General features: G+C 40.3%; 2 protein-coding genes across 3 annotated transcripts in view; both read right to left on the bottom strand.

The window, feature by feature from the left end:
• znf385b (zinc finger protein 385B) overlaps nt 1-4,821 on the bottom strand; it is a 41,435-nt gene extending 36,614 nt beyond the window's left edge. Inside the window, exon 1 of the mRNA XM_029530773.1 lies at nt 4,636-4,821. The gene's annotated coding sequence lies outside the window, so the exon portion shown is untranslated. The remainder of the gene's footprint in view (nt 1-4,635) is intronic.
• Nucleotides 4,822-9,015: 4,194 nt separating this feature from the next.
• On the bottom strand, nt 9,016-21,031 carry cwc22 (CWC22 spliceosome associated protein). Of its 2 annotated transcripts, none has more exons than XM_029530375.1 (20): nt 20,960-21,031; nt 20,275-20,331; nt 19,969-20,192; nt 19,442-19,791; nt 18,952-19,206; nt 18,455-18,583; nt 18,000-18,168; nt 16,902-16,955; nt 16,672-16,807; nt 16,121-16,327; nt 15,977-16,039; nt 15,780-15,889; nt 15,143-15,219; nt 14,755-14,815; nt 12,569-12,646; nt 12,140-12,292; nt 11,904-12,031; nt 11,518-11,619; nt 11,150-11,340; nt 9,016-10,668 (listed from the first exon to the last, which is right to left on the bottom strand). In XM_029530375.1, the coding sequence occupies exons 2-20, from the start codon at nt 20,327-20,329 to the stop codon at nt 10,229-10,231; spliced, it is 2,982 nt and encodes a 993-aa protein (XP_029386235.1). In that variant the 5' UTR covers nt 20,330-20,331; nt 20,960-21,031; the 3' UTR covers nt 9,016-10,228. The 2 variants fall into 2 exon arrangements, with proteins under 2 accessions (XP_029386235.1, XP_029386234.1); XM_029530374.1 differs by having other exon boundaries at nt 9,018-10,668; nt 15,143-15,224; nt 15,794-15,889.
• Between the last annotated feature and the right edge of the window lie 193 nt (nt 21,032-21,224).

The raw sequence follows: 21,224 nt of genomic DNA, 5'->3' as shown, positions 1-21,224 counted from the left end.
CAAGACGGTCACAGCAGCTGGTTGAGATGGAAGACCAAAAGATCTTTGAAGAGAATAAGTTGAGAATAAGTTTTATACAGGAAAAGATCACACCAACTTCAGATACTTGTTTATTTACTTTTAACCAAAACGATCGTCACCCACCGGTGACCAAACCACGAAAGATCAACATCACCACCTCTGAACGTAAACAGACCAGTGACACTGTTTCCTACAAAAAAATGATTTGCTGCTGCGGTGAAATTGTATAATTTCCAGCAGACATCGTGGTCTGACTGTCTGCTGTCTCACAGATTAAACTCCTGACTACCTCAGTCAGCCACCCAACCGATGACATTGTGTGTAACTGTGTGTGCGCGACAGTGTGACCTTCAAAATCTCAGAGTGTGTGCGTATGTGGGAGTATAATACCTCAGAGACATGAGTCGTGAGGAAACACTTCATCACTGCCATCCTATTTACACACCCTTTGTCTCTCTCTCTCACACACACACACACACACTGACCTTTTTGTACAGACTCACACCGCCCCCCTGCACCCCAACCTCCCCCCTGCCCCGATCGCCATCAGGCCACTAATTGTGTTTCTGATAATAATCATCCAATCAAATTTCATTACTGTCATCACTCCCCCCTGTCACATGACAGGAAGCTAATTAAAACTACCTGAGAACGTGGAGAGTAGGTGCACACACACACACACACACACACACACACACACACACACACACACACACACACACACACACACACACACACACACACACACACACACACACCTCCATAAATCACAGCAGACAGAATGGGAGTAAGCTAGCTAGCTGTTAGCACTACGTCAGCAGCCCCGAGCTGGTTAAACACATGAAACTCCACATACTGCAGTGCTCCGAGGATTCCTGCCACAGTCTGCGGGAAAATACACGTTAGTGCTTATGATGGCAAAAAAGTTACTGAGGAAACACACAGAAGAAAAAGCTTTCATTCATTTACAATAATATGAGATGAGGAGACGTTCATGTCTATTTGTTAAATGTCTTTCAAGACAGCTTATGCTTATCTTAGCGTCTGTACCCATTTAACAAGAAAAGCATATTAGTTCATTTCTTCCTTAAAAGTTTCTGCTGATGTTAATAGATTTTTCTTTTTTCAGTCTTTAAGTTGTTGCTGAGTTGGATGGACTGTTTACAGCTGTTTCCATTCTCAAAATAAGAAAGCTAACTAGCCACCAGTTCCAGCTTTATCTTTACATAATCTGATGTCTCATATTTGAAAGCATTGAGCATACAAACAACAAATCTGTTGTTTCCCTTTAGAGGAAGGATGAAAATTAAATGTTGCTTACATTTCTTTAAATAATGATGTAACATTCACATCCCTCCGATTTCAGCAAAACACCAATAAAGTTGTTATGATGAGCTCATTACACCTGCCTGCTGTCGGCCCATCCATACACGCACAAAATGAACACACAGTATACAAATGACAACAGATTTAGTACAGAAACAACAGTTTGGGTTGCAACTGTGTGTGGAAGTGTGTGTCTTTTCTCTGTAGGTTTCCAAACTAATCTGTCCTGACGTAACAACATGCTGCTTCTCAATCTGCCCACTGCTGGAGTCCTGGCACACACACACACACACACACACTCATACACACTCTGTGTTTAGTAATGTTGTCATGTTCTATAAATAGGTAAAATTGATTTGTGTGCAGGAGGAAGAAACAGTGTTACAGTAGGATGAAACTGTGTCTACTGTACAAGTGGAAAATAAAAACTACCCTGATTGGATTTAAAGCCTAATAGAAGCCTAATAAGCATCAATGTAAGCATTCATTCATCACAATTAATGTAAAGACTGAAATATGACAGTTGTGATGACAGTTTAACAATCTGTACACCTTAAGAGCCAGTTAATATGGGAGAGTCATTAATCTATCGCCTGGTGACTGCAGCTTTACCAGTTGTCAACACAGTGTAGTTGGTGCAATCTAACAGCCGACTGGAGAAGTTCAAGGTCGAGACCACTACAGCATCTGTATGAGGAGGTGTTGTAGGTCGGCGGCTGGTTAGACCAGCTTACCAACACCGTCAGCAGTTCTACCTGTAACAGTGAGAGGCGCCTGTTTGTTTCACCTGATGCAGTATCTCACTCCACGCCTCCCCTTCAACTGGCCCACACTCCACTCTCATTTCACAGAGAGGTATTCGTCAGCATGTATGCTGTAACAGTTCGTACGACGATCTGCTATGGTTTAATGACTGGTGACCGCCCCCTGCTATGGGCTCAATGTGAAAGCAGCTCTGTCAGGTTCCTTCTTCTGCTTTAATTAAGTTGATTACTTTTAATTAGACTCACACAGGCCTGAGACACACAGAGTGAAGGTCCGAACACCCAAACAAAGACCAGCAGGTAGCACCACAACAGGATGAAAGCTCCTCTGCTGGGACAGAAGAGAGGAAGAAAAGAGGGAAGGAGGTTAAAGAGAAAGAGATGAGGTCTAATCTCACGTAGGACGGGATAAGGGGAGCGATGGCAGTACAAATTTACACAAAGTAAAAGGAAGAAAAACGGAGGCAGGGAGGAAAAGAAGAAAGTAAAGGAGCAAAGCTAGAAGTAGAGAAGAAAGTGAAGCGGCAGGGAAGGAGAGAAGGAGATAAGCAAAAAAAGGAGGAGCTAGAAGTGAAGAAGTATTTTAGGAGAAAAGTGAGAAAGATCAAGGAAAATATTTTAAGGATGAATTAGTTTTCAGGTCCAATTCTCTTCAAGCTGGAGGAGGAGGCAACAGTCCAACTTATTAGACATCATTATCAGGCTGATCCACACACACAGCCTGTCATTTTGTCACCTATGTGAAAATTACCAACATCTCTGTGACAGAAAAAAGAAAGAGAGAGAGCGAGAGAGAGTCTGTGTGTGTGTGTGTGTGTGTGGGGGGGGGGGGGGGACAGATTATCCCACAATAATGATGCCTGTTCAAGACTCAAGATTACGCTGTCTGTCTTTTTCTAGTTCAGCACTGATTTTAAAAGTCAGTTACAGTTCTGAGCTTTCATTAGTGTCTCGTGTTTTGATAGCAACTAATTACGAGTCAAAGCAACTCTGCTCTGTATGAAAACAAAGTGTCTTATACAGTATGTCAGTCTGTCAATCATCTCCCCTGCTAATAAATAAAACTGAGTACAACAAACAAAAAGCCATTGTGAATATCCATCTACGACATATAAATAAGTCATGCTTATACTGCAGGGTGGACTCTTACACAATGTTCTGATGCAGTAACATGAGCGTTACTGAAAATATTGATACAGCGCTCACACCTGCAAGTTATATAGAGATATGAAAATAAATGTTTTATGTTTGCTTTGTTTTAGCATAAAAACCATCAACACAACACCAAGCTCTCTATGAAAGTAATAAAATCCTGTTACCACATCTCTAACGTTCATTTGTTAACATTGCATATTAAATGAATAATGAAAGTAGGCATATATGTATTATTGATGCATTGCACTTAAAGTATTGAATCAATAAATTCATTATGGATTAATTTCTATGTTAAACCTTTAAGTCAACCACAGCTACCTGGTGCTTCTGCACCACCGTACTCTTATTTGCTGGACTCAAAATTGTAGCACAATGTTTGTGTAACTTTCCCAAAGTTTTGTAGATATTGTATTTTTTTACAGTCACTTCAGTTTCTAATTATTTGTCAGATTATTATGATTAAGACAAATCCAATGATAAAATATTTTTCACATTTTACTAGTTATTTTTTTGTCAAGGGGTAATTTTCAGTTATGTAATGGAAGAACATTTAGTCAGATACAGAACATAAATAGAAAATTTCAGTTATTTTTAATCCAGTCTACTTCTGAGGAACATATTGTACTTTTACATCCACTATATTAATGAAAACTGGCTAAATTTACAAAAAAAAAGGATCTGTGTGCAAAAACATGACAAACTACTGAAATATGATGCACTTCAAGAGTAATATTTGTAAAAAAAATGATAGTCCAAATTATCCAGTCACAAATTTGATGCAAATGTTTCATAGTTTGAACTTCTCAGATAAGATGATCTGTGGTATTACAGTAAACGGCATTATTTTGACTGCTGAGCAGACAAAACATGTGAAGGTCATTCTTCACTTGTTATTCACGTTTTTCAATCAAATAAAAGGAGGAATTCATCAAAAATGATCATTTGAGTCATGTAGCAGTGCAGCCCCAAAGCGTTTCTCTGGAGTCAGTATTTTTACTCTCTACACTTCTATTCACGATACTTGTGTGTACTTTTACTAAAACTCAACACAGTGAATGATGTGATTACTGCTCCACAGCTGTTTTACTGTACAGAGGTATATGGAGACTTCTCCCCTCCCGGTCCGACACAACACTGACATTTATCAAGACAAAGAGAGGAACCGATGAAGACAAAACAAACAAACAAACAAACCCAAAAACATCAGACATACACGTTTGGTCATAATCAGAAATACAGACAGAAAAACGATTGTTGGTTAAATCAGACGCGCTTTTTCTGAAAGTGATCCGGACCAGAGCCGGTGGACAGAGCTTCAACCAAAAGAGAAAAGATGAAGGAAAGAAGGAGGAGGAGGAAGGTGACTTACCGGAGGAGGTGATGGATGGATGAAGAAAGTAGAGTGCTGCTGGTTTGAAGCGCTGAACTCCGCTCACACACTGTGAGCCCGCAGATCACTGATCAGTAATCAATACCCAGGTATCCTGTCTGTGAGTCAGTGCAGGAAGGGAGGAGGGAGGGGGGGGGGGTCATCGATCATCCATCCATCAGGTTTCACTCCGGACTCTGATCAACTCTGTCAGAGCAGCGGAGAGCTGCGCGCCCTGCGCCGCACCGAGAGCCGAGCCGCGGGACTGCGCATGCGCCCCAAGCAAACATAAACACACTTCACACAGGCAGCGAGGGGGGGGGGGGGGGGGAGAAAGAGAGAGGGGTAGAGAGAAAGAGAGAAGGGGGTGGGATTTCATCCAATAAAAATAAAAGAATCACAGTTGGATGGATTTTAGAGCACAGAAATATAAACAGTGATACCTGTGTGTGCGTCTCTGAGCAGCAGGTTCTGCTTGATATATTGCCAGATTTTGTTGGTGGCAAAAAAGGGATAAAGTCTATTTTAAAACTGTAAATACTGACTCACGCGCAGGTGCCCATGCAGACGCGCACACACGCACGCACGCACAAACACTCACTCTCTCTCACACACACACACACACACACACACACACACACACACACACACACACACACACACACACACACACACACACACACACAGTTAGTCTGAGCTGTGTTCAGTTGCCTGTTTTATCGCTCTGTATTTACAGTAAACTCATCTCTCCATGTCACCAGGAGGTGTCACGTTAAAGGATCATTTCACAGTTTCTTTGATTCAAAGTAGAGCTCTGTAGATTCAGCACATCTCTGTCCAGTCTAACAAGGTCACTGTTCTCTGTCTTCACTCCACAAATGGATTATCAGGAGATCAGACTGTGGACACAAACCTGTAGAAGGCACAAAGCAAAAGCCACAGATTTAATGAGACTTCACTAGTTTCTAATGATCCGGTATCTCTTTGTGGTCACTCTGGATCTTGTGGTCATTGTCTAATCTTTGTGATTTACCGAGTCTCGTTGTTGATGTTTAATCTGTTGTGGTCTCTTTGTTTCTGAGTTGTGGTGTTAAAAAAGTTGAGTACCAGGGTTCAGTCAGACAGACAGGTATCAATGCCAGAGAGTTGAGGCATTTCACACTACCGCTCTGAGAGAGATACCTCTGCCCATCTGTCTGACACCTTATCTTCTCCTTAAAGGGAAAGTCTTGTGATATTTGGTGTTTTTCTTGTCAAAGACTCCCATAAAAAGTCCCAAACCAACAGTGAATTGATTCAACTAACAGGTATTGCCTTTGTAGTCAGAGCCTGATACATTCCTCTGTGGCTCAGAGCTCCATCACCCTGAACACACACACTGGAGTTTATTTGGATTCAGTCACACATACACCTCCCTGCTGCCATAAATACTCACTGGAGCAACAATTGTAGATTAATCCACGGCTGGAAATAGTGCCCAGCAAAAACCCAGCTTCCTCCGGTTTGAGTAACTTTAGCTGAAACCCACAATTCCTGGCTGTCAGGAAATTACTGATCGTAGTTAAAGTCTGGAGTGAATAATCCAGGAACATATAAATCAGATGACATACAAGACCATACTGACTCAGATCAGCTGATAATAACAACTGAGATGATTAATTGATGTGCGCTGGATGTGTTTTGAACCATTGTCACCGGACTACGGTTATACTGTGTCTGTTACGGTTAAACACGGATATAAGGGAAAACTATAGCAAATATCTTGATTTAAAAAAGAAAATTTATATTGCTGGATGCATAACTAATGGATGCTTAATATTGACAAATATTATTATAATCATTCAGCTTTGGCTCGCTGTTTTTTGTTTTATATTTTTACTCAACCACAGCTTTACTGTTTTGGGTTATGTTTTGCTGTTGTCTTGGTTCTTTGTCCTCTCTTTTTCATCTGCAGTGGTTTTAAGACATCTCACTGAAGGACTATTGACATTCAAAGTGAAAAAATCATGTAATGACAAAATACTGTCCTAAAGAAACTCATGAAATGAAACGCCTCTGGAATCTTTCAAATCTGCATAAACATTTCAGACATTGACCAAAAATAAGAGTCCACTTCTCCTCCTCATCTTCTTCCTGATGTTCTTCAGCTCTCTTACTTTATCCTGTGTGCTTCCTTTTTTGACCCCCACCCACCCCACCCCCACCATACAAGGGCCCTGCTATGGTTTCCCAGAGTTCATTGCAGCTCCCTGGTCTCAGTGGATCTTTCCTCCATTTGCTTCTGCAGTAAACCAATCCAACTTCAGGACATCCAACCAATCCCAATCCAGCACTGCAGCGACCCACTTAAAAACACACAGAGACACACATACACGCATATGCAGGCAGGCATCTCTGTATCTCACCTTGAACATCACATCAAGGTTATTCAAGGGTACAGCAGTGTGAGTGTGTGTGTGTGCTTGGAGTAATGGTGACTGAAATAAATATCCAAATACAAACTCAATCACACAACCACACACTCCTACACACACAAAGTGTTGCAGAAATCAGTGCAAATTAAGGTATAGAGCTAAGTAGCCAAATATCTACAGAAATAAAAGGGCAGCCGTCTTCCCCTCTCCTGACAGGAGCAAAATGCAGATTGTTCAAACTGAAGCTACAGCCAGCATTGCTCAGAATAAACACTTGAAAGAGACTGTCTGTGGTTGAATGTTTAAAAGTGTCCACCGAGCTTCTCTCATTATTACAATGTTAATCTCCTTTATGTCATCTGTGCTGGGTCACAAAATCAGCCCAGTGTAAATGGTAATTCAGAGCAACGCAGAGAGCTTCATTAGGATGCTGAAGTTACAAATGATTCTTAAATAAAAAAAAAAAAAAAAAAAAAAAAAAAAAAACTGCAAGCGTGTTTCCGCTATCAGGAACAAATCCTCTAATTAATATTGTATGAATGTCCCGTGTGTACAGTTTGTGCAAACAGCAGTATGCTGTGGCTCTGTGGGGAAAAAAAAAACAAAAACAAATTGCTTGTTTGCTCAGTCAGAAACTATACAAACACAACAGCTTTAACACAACCGTGTGTGTGTGTGTGTGTGTTAGGGAAAACTCACAACATTAATGCAGTTTTTCCATTCAGGTCAGTGGCAGCCCAGACTTATTATCTGCAGTGAAGCAACACCATGACGGGCAAGAGATAGCAGAGGAAAGAGACACAGCTGACTTCCACATCAGTAATCACAGGACAGCATGGACAAACCGGGAAGGTACAACAGGACAGTTCAGATACTGCTGTTCCTGTTGGAGAGATGAGAGTCAGCGGACTGGCATCAGCAAAAACTGAGCCGACAACACCAGAGATGGTTTACTGTCAACAAAACTGGTTCAATGCACTTACTGAATTTTCACTATTCTTCTTAAGAAAAATGTGTTAGGACGTAATTGTTTTCCGAAAACGTCTTCCTGATGTTCGAGGGATTCCGTATTGAGTAGATGAAACCAAACGGTGAACAAAACACAAGTAAAAATCAACAACAGTTGAGTAGAACTGCTACATATTCATGAACAGATTCTGGTATTTTTGTGTCTGTGTGAAAAAAAATCATCCGAGGAGCATGAGTATTTTTAATTTTGATAATTTAAATATTCTGCTGGTATGATTTGTGTATATAAATAAGCTTCTAAAATCACGATCATCACTTGTGATGTAGCATTGCTCTATTTTTACATGTGTTAAGGACCTGAGCTCCTCTTTAATAACCCATAGCTGCAGGTTTTGCTGGTTTGCATCTGTTGATGGCTTTTTGTTTCTCGACTCAACTTTTTTCATGCTAATTTTAATGCTATGCTTAATTTTCCACTGAGCTTTAGTTGAAACAGGATGGGTTTCAATGTGTTTACATTATCAGTGAATTGCATGTGTTGTGCTAACAGAGCTGGTTAGTCACATTGTACTTTGATATCATCAGAGCTCCCAAATTGTTTGGGTATTTGAAACAGCTGCTTCCATTTGTTCAAGGGTGTAATCTCTCCATGTGCAGTAAACTCAGATGTCCGTAAAATTCATCCAGAAGGAACTGAAGTAGCTGCAAAAAGTTTTAAACTGTTGTACTATTTCATGTTGGAACAATTCAAATGAACTCAATGGTCAACTAATTTAATATTTGATATGTACATTTTCAAACAACAATAAACCAAATCCGGTTCCAGGTTACTGAGAGTTTTCTGGCTCATAACGGGACATGAAGTATTCAGAGCTATTTGGCTGATGGTTGGACTTGTTGGACTTGAAATTGTTGCTCTAATACATGACAGGATGGGTATTTTTCCCTCATCTGCTTGGTCATTGACTAAAATATTTCTTCCATCATTTGCAGTTCTAATATTAGTATTGATACAATGAGTGGATAAACGTCACAGTGAAGCATGAGCAATAGCTGTAATCAGAGACGGTGGAGGCCATAATGTTTGTATGACTCATGTCTCACTAGATTATAAATATAAAGTCTGCTTTACAACACAAGCCACATATTCTGTGTCTGATTTTACAAAAGGTGTCAGGATTTCTAAATTTTTCGATATGGTTCGTTTGTTGGTTCCTTCATTTGATTGTAATTTATAGTAAGTTAGATATTTGTGATATCTGTGTGCCACCAAGAGAACTTTCCAAATATGAATAACCTTTTATCATTCCATCTTGTCTAAAAATGGACCTTCCTGGATCCATCCCAGTGTGGGACAGAAGAGCAAACAAAAGTAGAACTTTTAGGAAATATGCTTTGCCTTGCCAAGGGTTAGATGACAGGATTAATAGCACTCTGGAAGATAATACGAAGCTACAGTCAGAAACATCTATCTTAGATGAGCGTAAAAGAGAAACAGCCTGCCACATAATTACAAGCTTAAGGTCAGTAATTAATCTCATTACTATGGCTGGATGCAGAAACTTCTTGAATTTGTTGCACCCAGCAAACAAACACGCAACTCCTAATGAGTTGATTTTTTACTAAACTGATGAAATGTACCTTGTTAATTTATCATCCTTCAAAAGGTACTTGTAGGTGAATTTTGTTGCCTTTGCACAAATTCAGACAAGTAGTTTCTCCCTGTCTCCAGTCTTTATGTTATGCCAACGAACCTAAGGCTCCAAATTTCCTATGTAGTGACATGAGTGGTATCAATTGTCCTGATTAAATCTCAGCAAGTGAATATAAGTGGATTTCTCTGAAAAGGACCGACTACACCTTTACACTTACGAGTATAGAAAGAAAGAAAGAAAGAAAGAAAGAAAGGAAAAAACAGTTTCCAATGACTCCTCAGTAAATAAAATACCATTCACCTGGTTGGGAGCTGGAAACAGTTGAAACAGAAACAGATTAGAAAACATGTACACAACTTTAATTTTTTATCTTATTTCATCAACATCAAAAATCAATGATAGAAAATACAGTTAGACAGACAGAATGAGAGAGAGAAGAGGGGTGGGTGTGGGAGTGACGGGTCCTGAATCCAAAACACCAGAGTGATGGGAAAGGAAAAGATTAAATTGTCATCAGTCCATCATTGCTGCTTCCAGAGAAACAGATGAAGAGTTTTATCTTCTCCTCCTGTCCTCTCTCCCTCTGTTCCTGTCCCTGTTCTCTTTATTCCTCTCTCTCTCCCCCTCATTGTCTCGCTCCCTTGGTCGCTCTCGCTCTCTATCCCTCACTCTATCTCTGTCTCTCTCTCCATCCCTTTTTCGTCTCCTCTCCTCCTCTATCTGCCGTTCTTCTTCTGCTCTTTCGTCTCGCCTGCTCCGGCGGGCTCCCTCACGTGTAGGCTCACGCTCCTCTACCTCTCGTGGATGGCCTTTCCTGTCCCTCCTCGCCTTCTTCTCATCTTCACTGTCATCCTCTGCATCTTTGCCGCTCCTGTGCCGGCTTTGTTTCTTGTCAGTAGGTTTGTCCTTTTTCTTTTTCTTGTCCTTCTCCTTCTTCCTCTTCTTCTCCTCACTTTGCTCTTTTCTCTTCTTCTTCCTGTGTTTGGTGTCTGAGTCTGTAGAAGAAACGGAATAAACAGTCACTCATCTACAACTTGTTTCTGGATAAGTAGCAGAAAATTGAAAATTTATTTAATAAAACTGAAAACAATTAATTGACATTTCTACTGAAATCAACTGAGATACTGTAGTAGCAGTAGAAACAGTGTGTGCTACAGGTCTGATGATTCAGAGAAAAACAACACAAAAAAAGATCAAAAAGCCTCTTTCAGCACAATCCAACATCAACATTATCTTTTCTTTTTTTTTTTTTATAAAATTCTCCCAATGTCACCCTTACAGATACAAACAACCTCCAGCGAAGCCATTAGGTGCTTGAGGAGAAAAACCTGAAAGTTCAAGCCTATCTCCATTAAGGACTATTTGAATCAAAGGCTTTTTGGATCTAATTTGGGGGCCAAGAATCCCTGAGGCATCATGGTAACAGCCCTGCATTCTGGGGACGGATTTTAGTCCGGTGAATAAATGCAGACATACCTGAGCTGCTGCTACTGCTGGAGGAGGAGTCTGAGGAGTCTGAATCTGATTCGCTGGAGGAGTCTGAGGAGGAGTCCGACGAGGAAGAGGAGGATGAAGATGAGGAGGACGAAGAATCTGAGGATTCCACTTCTTGATTCTGAGTCATGATCATCTTTGGAGCATTCTTCAAATGTTCCCGCAACTCGTCCCTGAAAGAAGCAGAAAATTTGACATGCGGAACACATGTATGTGCACACAGATGGAGGACACAGCATCATTATTCATTGTCTATGTTTCACCATTATATACTATGGCTACAATGTTCAGATGTCCACACACCTTTGTCTACATTGTGTGTTTACAGTGTGTGTCGATGTGTGTCTTACGTCAGTCCACCCAGTCCAATAGAGGTGAAGAAGTTGATAGCAAAGCGAGTGTTTCTGGGATTATCACGAGGAAACAAGCCTTCAAAGAACGGCTGCAAAGTCCTGAAGCGCACACACACACAGACAGACTTCAATTACCAACAGCACACACACTTCAATTTACATCATACTTGCAGCCAGTATCGCATTTCTCTTGCTTGAATGGTTTTGTGTCCCTAAAACCTTCATAATGATATCAAATCCATATTGTGACACACAACCAGCCTCAAGAAGCCTCATGTGGCTTTAAAATCTCTTTATACACATACAGAGCTTTATCAAATCAGTCTGAGTACTTGGTACTCAGTGTTACAGTGACATCTGAGTGTGTGTGTGTGTGTACGCACTGGTCTTTGAGCCTCTGGTTGAGTTTGGGGAGGCCCATGTAGGCACAGAGCTCCTGGAACAGGATCTTCACAAAGATCCTGCTGGACGACGTCGTGGTCTCCTCACTCATCCGGATACACTCCAACACCTGGTTGGTTAGATTCATGAGTGAGGGGAGGGAAGTAATGTAAGAAAATACAGCAGTGTGGTTAGGCCGAGGTGGAATTAATGGTTGTGTTTGTTTGTGGGTCCTTACACTCCAAGGAACAGAGTCTGTGTAGAGAAGGTGAGCGAATAGTCGGGCCACATTCCTCAGTTTGTTGGTTTCCAGTCGATGAATCGTATCATACTGCTCTGCAAAAATCCCTTCAAAGCTTTCCATGTACTCCTTCTTCAGCAGACAGAATCTCTGACAACACACACACACACACACGTCAACAAGTGCTTTCAATCTGTCAGATGAGGCCTAATTTCCTAGATAGATAGATAGATATGGCAGCATGGCGGTTAGCGTTGTTGCCTCACAACAAAAAGGTCACAGGGTTACTTTGATTGTTGCTGTTGTTTGATTCTCAGGCCTGGGGCCTTTCTGTGCGGAGTTTGCATGTTCTTCTCGTGCCTATGTGGGTTTCTGGGTACTGTCATTGATGAATAATTCTGTGATAGAAAAGTGTGTGCGTCTCACCCCAGCCAGAAGACCAAAGAACTTTTCGTAGGTTCTCTGTTGAGCACAGCAGTCCAGGATCATGTTACACAGCTCCTTCTGTTCACACAAAAACAAGACATGGTGTGAAATGGTTAAAACAGGAAATGCTTTAAAATCAAAACATTTAAATACCCACAGTGTCCATCCAAAGTGGTGCCAAAGTGAGATTTGGCAATATCTTTTTGCTTTGATGGTGTGTGATGTGCAGAGATCAGCTGAGACAATAATGGATGTATGATATTACGCACATTCATACAATGACCTGAACTTTTCAAAAGCATCTTCAGGCTACATTTCAAGTAAAATCCATTTTAGGAATGTTCTTCATCTCAAAATATTTTCCCAAAAGAACCTTAAATCAAGATATTCTTTGAAACAACACATGCCTTCCCTTCTCATTGGAATCTAAGATCTGCAGACGGAGCCAAATTCACCAAACTGACAGGAAAAAAAAAAAAAAAAGTAATAAAAAAAGTAATAATAAAATAAATAATTTAAATAAATGAAACAGATTGTTATCACCCTCTCTCTTCTCCTCTTTTCTGTATAAATGTACAGAATACTCAGAATGCGTATAAATGCGCTTCCTAACCAGTATATCTAATCCAAGGAAGTGAACAGGAAGACGTCATCTGTCTTTTTGTTCTGACCAGAAAACATGAGACTTTATGATTCAATGAAAAACACCTCAGACACTGCAGCTGCTTAGTTTGTTAGAGACAGTGAGGCTGTGAGAAAAGTATGTCAGAGGGCAAACATCTTCAAAGAACAAGAGAAAATATGTGTGTTGTTTGAGTGTGTGTGTGTATTCCAGCTGTTGTGCTGAGTGATTCATCCTGATGCTGATGAAAGTCTGGCTGGCAAGGTCATCAGCTGTGACCTCCCTCACACAGACCATCACCCTCCTGCCTTCTTAAACTCCAACATTAAACATCAAAAAGACAAGTCAATCTGATAGACAAGAGATTTGACACCTCTTAAAGGTTACAGTTAAAATCATCTATTAACTGCAGCACCAAATCCACAGTTGGAAATGTAAAAAACAATAACTGTCAGAGCCCAAAGTGATATTTCCAAACAGCCTGAAAACCAAAGATCTTGCATTAATAATTTAACAGCTGGATTTGCTGTCTGTCAGATAAGTATAACACATGAGCATGTTTGAGACCAACACCTCCCCATGTCCTGGTATTCATTACATCCATCAGCAGCTAAATTGGTTTAACTTCAGGTACGGTGTGAGAAACTGCAAACAGGTGTTTGTCCCACAATCTGCATTGATGCTGCTGTCAAAGGAAAATTAAGGAAAACAGCTTCATGTCTGAAAATAAACATTGCCATTCTCCATTTTCCAAAATGCTGAATGATTCTGCTTTGTTTTTCAATACCACAAAAAAAGACGCGTGCAGAAAGCACAAGTGACTACGAAGAGAAAGAAAAGAATTATTACACAATGATGAACCATAACAAAGAGTAGCAAAAGTAGGAACTAGGACTGACTAATGCCTGAAGGCTACAGTCTCACGGGCCCTTCTGATGAGGTCTGTCTCTGCCAGGGGCCCATTAAGCTATTACCTGTCCATTAATTTAAACCCTCTTTGACACTATTGACAATTGTTAACTAGAAATGAGGAGCTGCTTTCGTCTATCTCCAATTGAACATGGCCTCTTGATGCATCCTTACACAAACACAGTCAACAACACTAACGCAGTTTTGATGACGACAGAGTTTCTCACAGTGCTTTTTTTCCCCATCACACATTCACATCTGACCTGCAACTGTCACCGTCTGAATCCGGCTATTACTGTTACATAACCTGGCTTTAGGACCTCACATACACATACACACACACTTTTGCACTACTACTAACAATGCAGCACCAAGTAGCATCCCTTGTCCACAGCTAAGCCTCAGTATTTTTTTATTTTTTTTTTTAAATTCCATCATCAGTAACAAATCCGATGCAATTTTTAATCTGCCAATTGTATAGCACAAATAAATCATACATTCTTACCATACCTGTTTGATTTATGCCAAGCTGTTGTCAACAAGTGCACCACATAATGTTTAGATATACACATTTATCCTGCTGTTAATGCGTGAGTCTTAAAGCCCTTAATATCAGGAAAGACTTGTGTGTTTGGGTAATTGTGTGTTTACCAACCGTCTGGCTCTCTGGAAAGTCCATCTTGATCAGCTTGTGGGCGCACTCCTCAAAGTCCAAACTATAGAAACAATCGATCGATCCATCAATTAGTCAGTCAGTAACTGCTTGATTTTGAATGGGCAAGTATGATTTTCTATCAGTTTCAGTGTTTTATTCTGTTCTCCAAAACTGAACTCTTATTCAATTAAACCATTCTAAGTAGGCCACACACAAACACACACTGAGGCACATACACACACAGCTTTAAATATTAGTCCAACTCCATCAAATATAGCAGGAGCTGTAAATAACTGCCAACACCCGGAGAGACAACTGAGTCGCCAACTGTGTGAGTGTGTATTTTTAATGTGTAATACTGTGTGTGTGTGTGTGTGCGTGTGTGTACCTGGACTGTATTGCGAGGTAGATGGTTCTTCTGAAAGCAACCAGGTTGACTTCTGTCTTATCAAAAATGGTGACCTTCTCATCTGGGAGACACACAGACAGAGACAGAATGCTATAAAAGGTATGTCATATGAAAATGTTAAACATAATGTCTAGGGAGAATATATTACAACATTTAACTGTTTAATTATGTGGGCTGCAGTATTTTAGAAACAAGACACAAGGCCAAGTTGGTAAAAAGGGCTGGCTCAGCACTTGGAAAAAGGCTGGACTTGCCAGGACTCAGGATATTTTGTCCCCACTGCCATCACACTGTATAACACCTTAGCCAAAGGAGAGGGCTCCTGACAGGGACTCAGTATCAATCAACTGTCCATCTCGATTATCTTTATCTACTAGACAATACTTTTGAATTTGCCCTGGGAAGGAGGGATGGATGTGGTGAATAACTGAATAACTGGATTAGGTCACAGGTACGTAAGTTGTGTCTATCTCTACATATATCTATCTTTCTCTGACATTTTAAAGCTTCTTTTATTTTATTTTAAGTAGTTCTCAACCACCAAAACGTTTCCAGAAGCTATTTTGGTAATTGGTGAATTGAATCTGGCACTTTTGTTCATCACGTCACCACAAACTGAAACTGTCTCACCTTCACCCGCTTCCTCATTTTCCTCTTCATCGTCTTCGTCGTCATCACTGCCATCTCCATCCTCCCCTGAATCGCTGCTGCCCTCGTCCAGGATATCTGTCAGAATGAGGTGACAGCTGATTGGTTAAACTGTGAAGGAGGTGACAGCTGATTTGACGGAGTGATGTTTATGCACCTTCTCACCTCTTTTGATGGTTTTGTATTTCTCCTCGTTGTCCACAAAGTCTGGGTCCAACTTAAATACATCTATGTACAAATACAAAGATTAGACCAACATAATCACACTTACACTCATACAGATTTTCTTTCTCTCCTTTAAGATCTTACTAAGGACATCTTCTGGGTTGTATTCATCTTCAAGTGGTAGCATGTGGGTGAACTGGTCATCCTCGTCCACCAGGTCCAGCCCCTCCGGGATCACTGGATGATCTTTGAAACCATCCTTCCTGATGGCAAACATCACCTCAATCATGTACTGGACCCTCTTATCGATAGACGACTCGTGGAGGACGTTCCTGAGACGCTCAAAAATGGCTGAGAGGAGAAACAGACAGAATTTGTAAGAACCTAATGACTTAATGTGAACAGTTGAATCATGGCAATTCTAAGAGAAGAAAAAGTGCAGCTGAAATTCAAATCAAAGAAAAAAAATTTCCATCACATTTTTCTGGACCCAAGAGCTTTCTGCCATCCACTGAGATTAAAACATACGGAAAAAATGTATAAGAAGGATGCAAATCTTTCGAAGCTCAATGATGTTTGGTGATGTTTTGTGATTGTTGATTGAAATGATTAATAGATAATTATTTCTGCTCTAACTGACATGATCAGGTATAATAAATTATGATAGTGAGTTAACAACTAAAGTGACAGCATACCGTTGATTCCTCGGGGGGACACCTCAGTTAGTTTGAGCCCACACTCTTTGAGAAAAGCGATGGCGACCTCCACACTGTCGTCTGTCGGTCGCTCCAGCAGCAGAGTGAGCATCTCCAGACACAAAACCTCATGGGCCTAAGGGAGGTAATGAGAGAGGAGTGAGCAAATCTGAGCTAAGCATCAATATTTAGACCAACCATAAATTTTGAAGTCAGATGGGATGACCTACCACATTCTGGTTAATGAGGTGAGCCACAAACTTTGAGGCTGTCAGGCACTGTTGCTGGAAACCAAAAGACAGACTTCTTTAAATGCACAATGGAAACTAGTGCTACCAACAACAATGAGGAAAAGAAAATTACATTTAATGTCAGTGTCATAAAACCAAGGGACACACTAAGTTAGTTCAGACAGCCTGTTCAAACCATCCATCCTATTAACTATCTAGATGAAAACTTGTGTTCATCTAGTGGCACAAAATCTAATTCACCCTCTGCACTTACAGTCAGCGGTCGTGAAGTACTTTCCAATGTCTGCAGTGGTGTATACATTTCTCAAACCACTGCAATGAAAATGTATCAACATATCTTTCATGCTGTCTTTGCATAGCTGCGAGGATGTAATGAACCAAAGGACGAATGAAGATTCCACACCATTGTTCCAGCTTCACCACGAGAAAAATTCTGATCATTCTTCTGATGCAGATTTAAACACAACCACTTGTTGGATTCTAAAATGTAAATCTTTAACCTTCATTTGTATTCCAACAATAATGCATTTGCTCTTCTTAGGGTCTTGAGTGAATCACATACAACAGAACGACTGTGAGCATCAAAACTTGAAAATACCAAACTATGGGAGCACTGCTTACATTGATTCTTCTACTCTTAGTGTCACATTGATTTGCATTTGTGTTTATTAGGAATGAAAAATTGATCTGTTACACAGCCTCCCGTTAATTTTTCACTGGTCCAAAAATCCATTGCGTTCTAACATTTTAAACAGAAACCAGACACTTTCAGCTACTTTTCATCCTAAGATTGTTACACAAATGAGTGTATAGTAGGGTTGTTAATTAGTAAAAAAAAAATAAATAAAAATAAAAAAAATATTCTAACATAAATTGCATCTCAATCTCATTCATCCAGCTCGTTATCCAAACTGAATAAATGAGGAAGCCCCTTGGATGAGGATATAGAACCAAATTCAGCTGCTCTTAACTCTAATCTCTTTCAATCAAAATGCACATTTTTATAGTACAGCCCTAGAGCTCAGCCAAATAGTAATATAATATAATAATAGTTCATGCAGTCAGGCAGACAGGTACCTTGAGGTTGCGGCGGTAGCTCCTCCTGAAGGCCAGAATGAGACGTTTGAGGATCAGTTCTCCAATCTGAGGGAACTTGGAGTTGATAATAGCAACAACGGCGGCATAGACATGAGTGAAGATGGGAGATGCAGCCTGAGCCTGGAGCACTGAGCGAGCCAGGAGACCCCTGTCAGACAAACAAGCTGTCAGTCACATGACATGAAAATTCCCTTAACATATCTAAGAAGGATAACTTTAACAAAAATAAATAATTTGTTGACAAATGCCAAAACATGACTGGTAGTCTTTTGTTGAAAGCATATTTCTAGCTGCCTCAACAAAATCAGTTTCAATTCAGGCAACACCATTAATTTCTAACACAAACATGTCAGAAAAAAAAATTTTCTTCTTGCTCCCAATATTTGATTCTTGACTGTTCATGAAAAATTGGCCATTGGTGTGTTTTTGTTCACCTGCCCCTGACGATGTTCTCCTGCAGCAGCTCTTGGATGATGTTGACGATGTTGGACACATTGACTTTGTTGATCAAACCGTTGATAGACTTTTTCAGGGCCTCCCAGCTCATCCTCTGATATGCCAGGCTGAACAAAAAGTAGGGCATTAGCAACAATATGCAAAGATATTCTCTCTGGACCACATGCAGGGATTGTATTTAAATTTTGTTAAAAGTGCTGGAAGATATTATCATAATTGATAAACACATTTAGTGCAGCAAAGTACAATATTAACATATTTATTTACAGTGTCAATGTTTGAGTTTTCTTGGTTGTCCAGGTACTTTCTTCTGTCAGAAAGTCTTTGAATGCATCTCATTCAACCAATTTACAACAATGGTAAAGTAAGAACTTATGCCGGTGTATCATATGCACCACCGACACCAACAATTTAATTCTTTGATATATTCTCAAACCCTTGTGTCTATAAAAGAACTACATAAACATGCTCTGACCTGTTCTTGTCAGTGATTTGTTGCTGCATCATGCGCAGTTTGGCAGGGGGGATGTACGCTCCACCAGTTCTTGTCAGAATTGGATCAAGCTCCTCCTTCTTCTTCTTGACTGGTGGTTCATCACCCACTGCTGGCTCACCATCTCTCAGAGGGGAAGGGGAGTGGCCGCGCCTCCTGTGATCTGACTCTGCATCCCGATTGGACTGCTGCTCAAAACGCCCATTTCTGTCATCACGACGATCGTCATAACGATCTCTGAATTAAGTAAGGATAAAACAAACAAAAAATAAATAAATAAAATCCACATTTACATTTCCAAAAAAACAAAACAAAACATAAGAACAGAAATAAATTCTTTTTATCTTTTGAAATGGAAAACGCAAAAAAGGGTTAATTTATTTAGTGTGTCAGAAAGTAAGTGAAATGAAGTGAAAACAGTACTTAAAAAACATTAGCCACTAACAAGCTATATATATTCTGTCTGTGTTACCTTCCATAGCGTCCTCTGTCATAGCGCTCACGGCCCCTCTCTCTGGACCTGGATCGGTCTCGTCCCCTGGATCTGGATCGGTCTCTTCCTCTAGATCTTGATCTGTCTCTTCCCCTGGATCTGTCCCTCTCTCTGGACCTGGATGTTTCTCTTCCTCTGGATCTTGATATGTCACTCCCCCTGGACCTGTTCCTCTCTCTGGACCTGGATCTGTCTCTTCCCCTGGATCTGTCCCTTTCTCTTGATCTGGATGAGTCTCTTTCTCTGGATCTGGACCAGGATCTAGATCTGTCTCTCTCTCTAGACTTGGATCTGTCTTGGTCTCTGGACCTGGACCTGGACCTGGACCTCTGGAACAATTAACAAACAACAGAGTTGAACATAAACTCCCTAAAAAACATTGGATCAAGAGAAAACTGTTTAGGTACAGTTGAAATATGTGTCGTACTACCAACTGCAGTAACTCAAATAAAGCCAGTGAATGTAATGCATTCATATGCATGGAATATACAATATTCCTTGCTTACTTTGATCTGAGCCACGCTGCTCCGAACCTTCTTCAGTGTCCCATTCTGTTCATCCTCATCATCGCTGCTGGAGCTGCTGTCCGAGCTGCCAGACGCTGGGCTCCTGGAATGGCTGTGGCCTGCAGGACTGGCCTGCGGGGACAACCTGTCTTTGGGACTTCTCTCAACTGAGCCAGGCTGTTGGGGCTTCTCTGTAGCTGGACTGGACTCATCCTCGGAAGATCCTGAACAAAGGTCATGCAGATAAATATAAAAACTATAGCTGCTAATACAGTTGCTGTTATTAAACTAATAATTCTTCCTCACCACTGCGTTTTCTCTGTACAGGGCTGGCACTTCGATTTCTTTTTGGAGAGTCCATACCTGCAAAACACTCTTATTCTCATTATGGCGGGTATAATAATAGTCATCTATGGTTGTAGCAAAAGAGTAGTTTCATGAGCAATCATGAAAAATTTTACATTTATTTCACCTTCACTGTAGAAGCTCACAGTAAAGATACAGTGTCTTCAGAAAGCTTAGGAAGATAGATTAGATGTAAACCAGTTTAGAAAATTTCAACCCATGATTACTTAAATTGTTATTATATTAATAACTATGTTGGGATTGCTTTTTACAGGAGATTAAATGAATTAATTAGCCTAATCTCATCTCATCTAAAAAAAAAAAAAAACACTATTTATTTTTACAGAATTGACTAAAATTAATTCCCAGGGTCATTTGACATTATGTTGCCAGATCGTAATTTCATAATCCCTTTAAATTAGCTACAAAACGAAAACTTCGATCTGTAACTATTAAACCAACTAAAACTAGTTTAATCGCCATGTGTGTTTGGATCAGCTAAAGTTAGCTAACCTGCTAACGCTACATCCTGCGCACCGAATTCATTCAACAGCTGCTTATCATAAATCAACTGAAGGAAAGAAGCCTAACTACATTTATCTTCGATAAACTCCGTATACCTCCTCTGTTTTTCACATCTTCGTACCTTTTCACCGTTCCGTTCGCCGACTTTTCGTCCCTCCGACAAACCACCGTCTGTTTTCTGGCGGAAAACTTCCTACAAAAACTGGAGATGCTTCCGGGTCGGGTGCCGCTTCCGACTTTCACAATAAAGGTCACCGCGTTTAACGCGTTTTTTTTTTTTTTAATGGACGAGACCAAAAATCAGCTTTTAATCCATTATTATTATTGTTATTGTTGTTGTTGTTGTTATTATTATCATCATCATCATCATCATCATCTATGATTAT

The sequence above is a fragment of the Echeneis naucrates genome, chromosome 21 (assembly GCF_900963305.1).
Source record: "Echeneis naucrates chromosome 21, fEcheNa1.1, whole genome shotgun sequence".
Classification (NCBI taxonomy): domain Eukaryota; kingdom Metazoa; phylum Chordata; class Actinopteri; order Carangiformes; family Echeneidae; genus Echeneis; species Echeneis naucrates.
The sequence above is the reverse complement of the archived record's forward strand: the minus strand, read 5'-3'. Positions and strand labels throughout refer to the sequence as shown.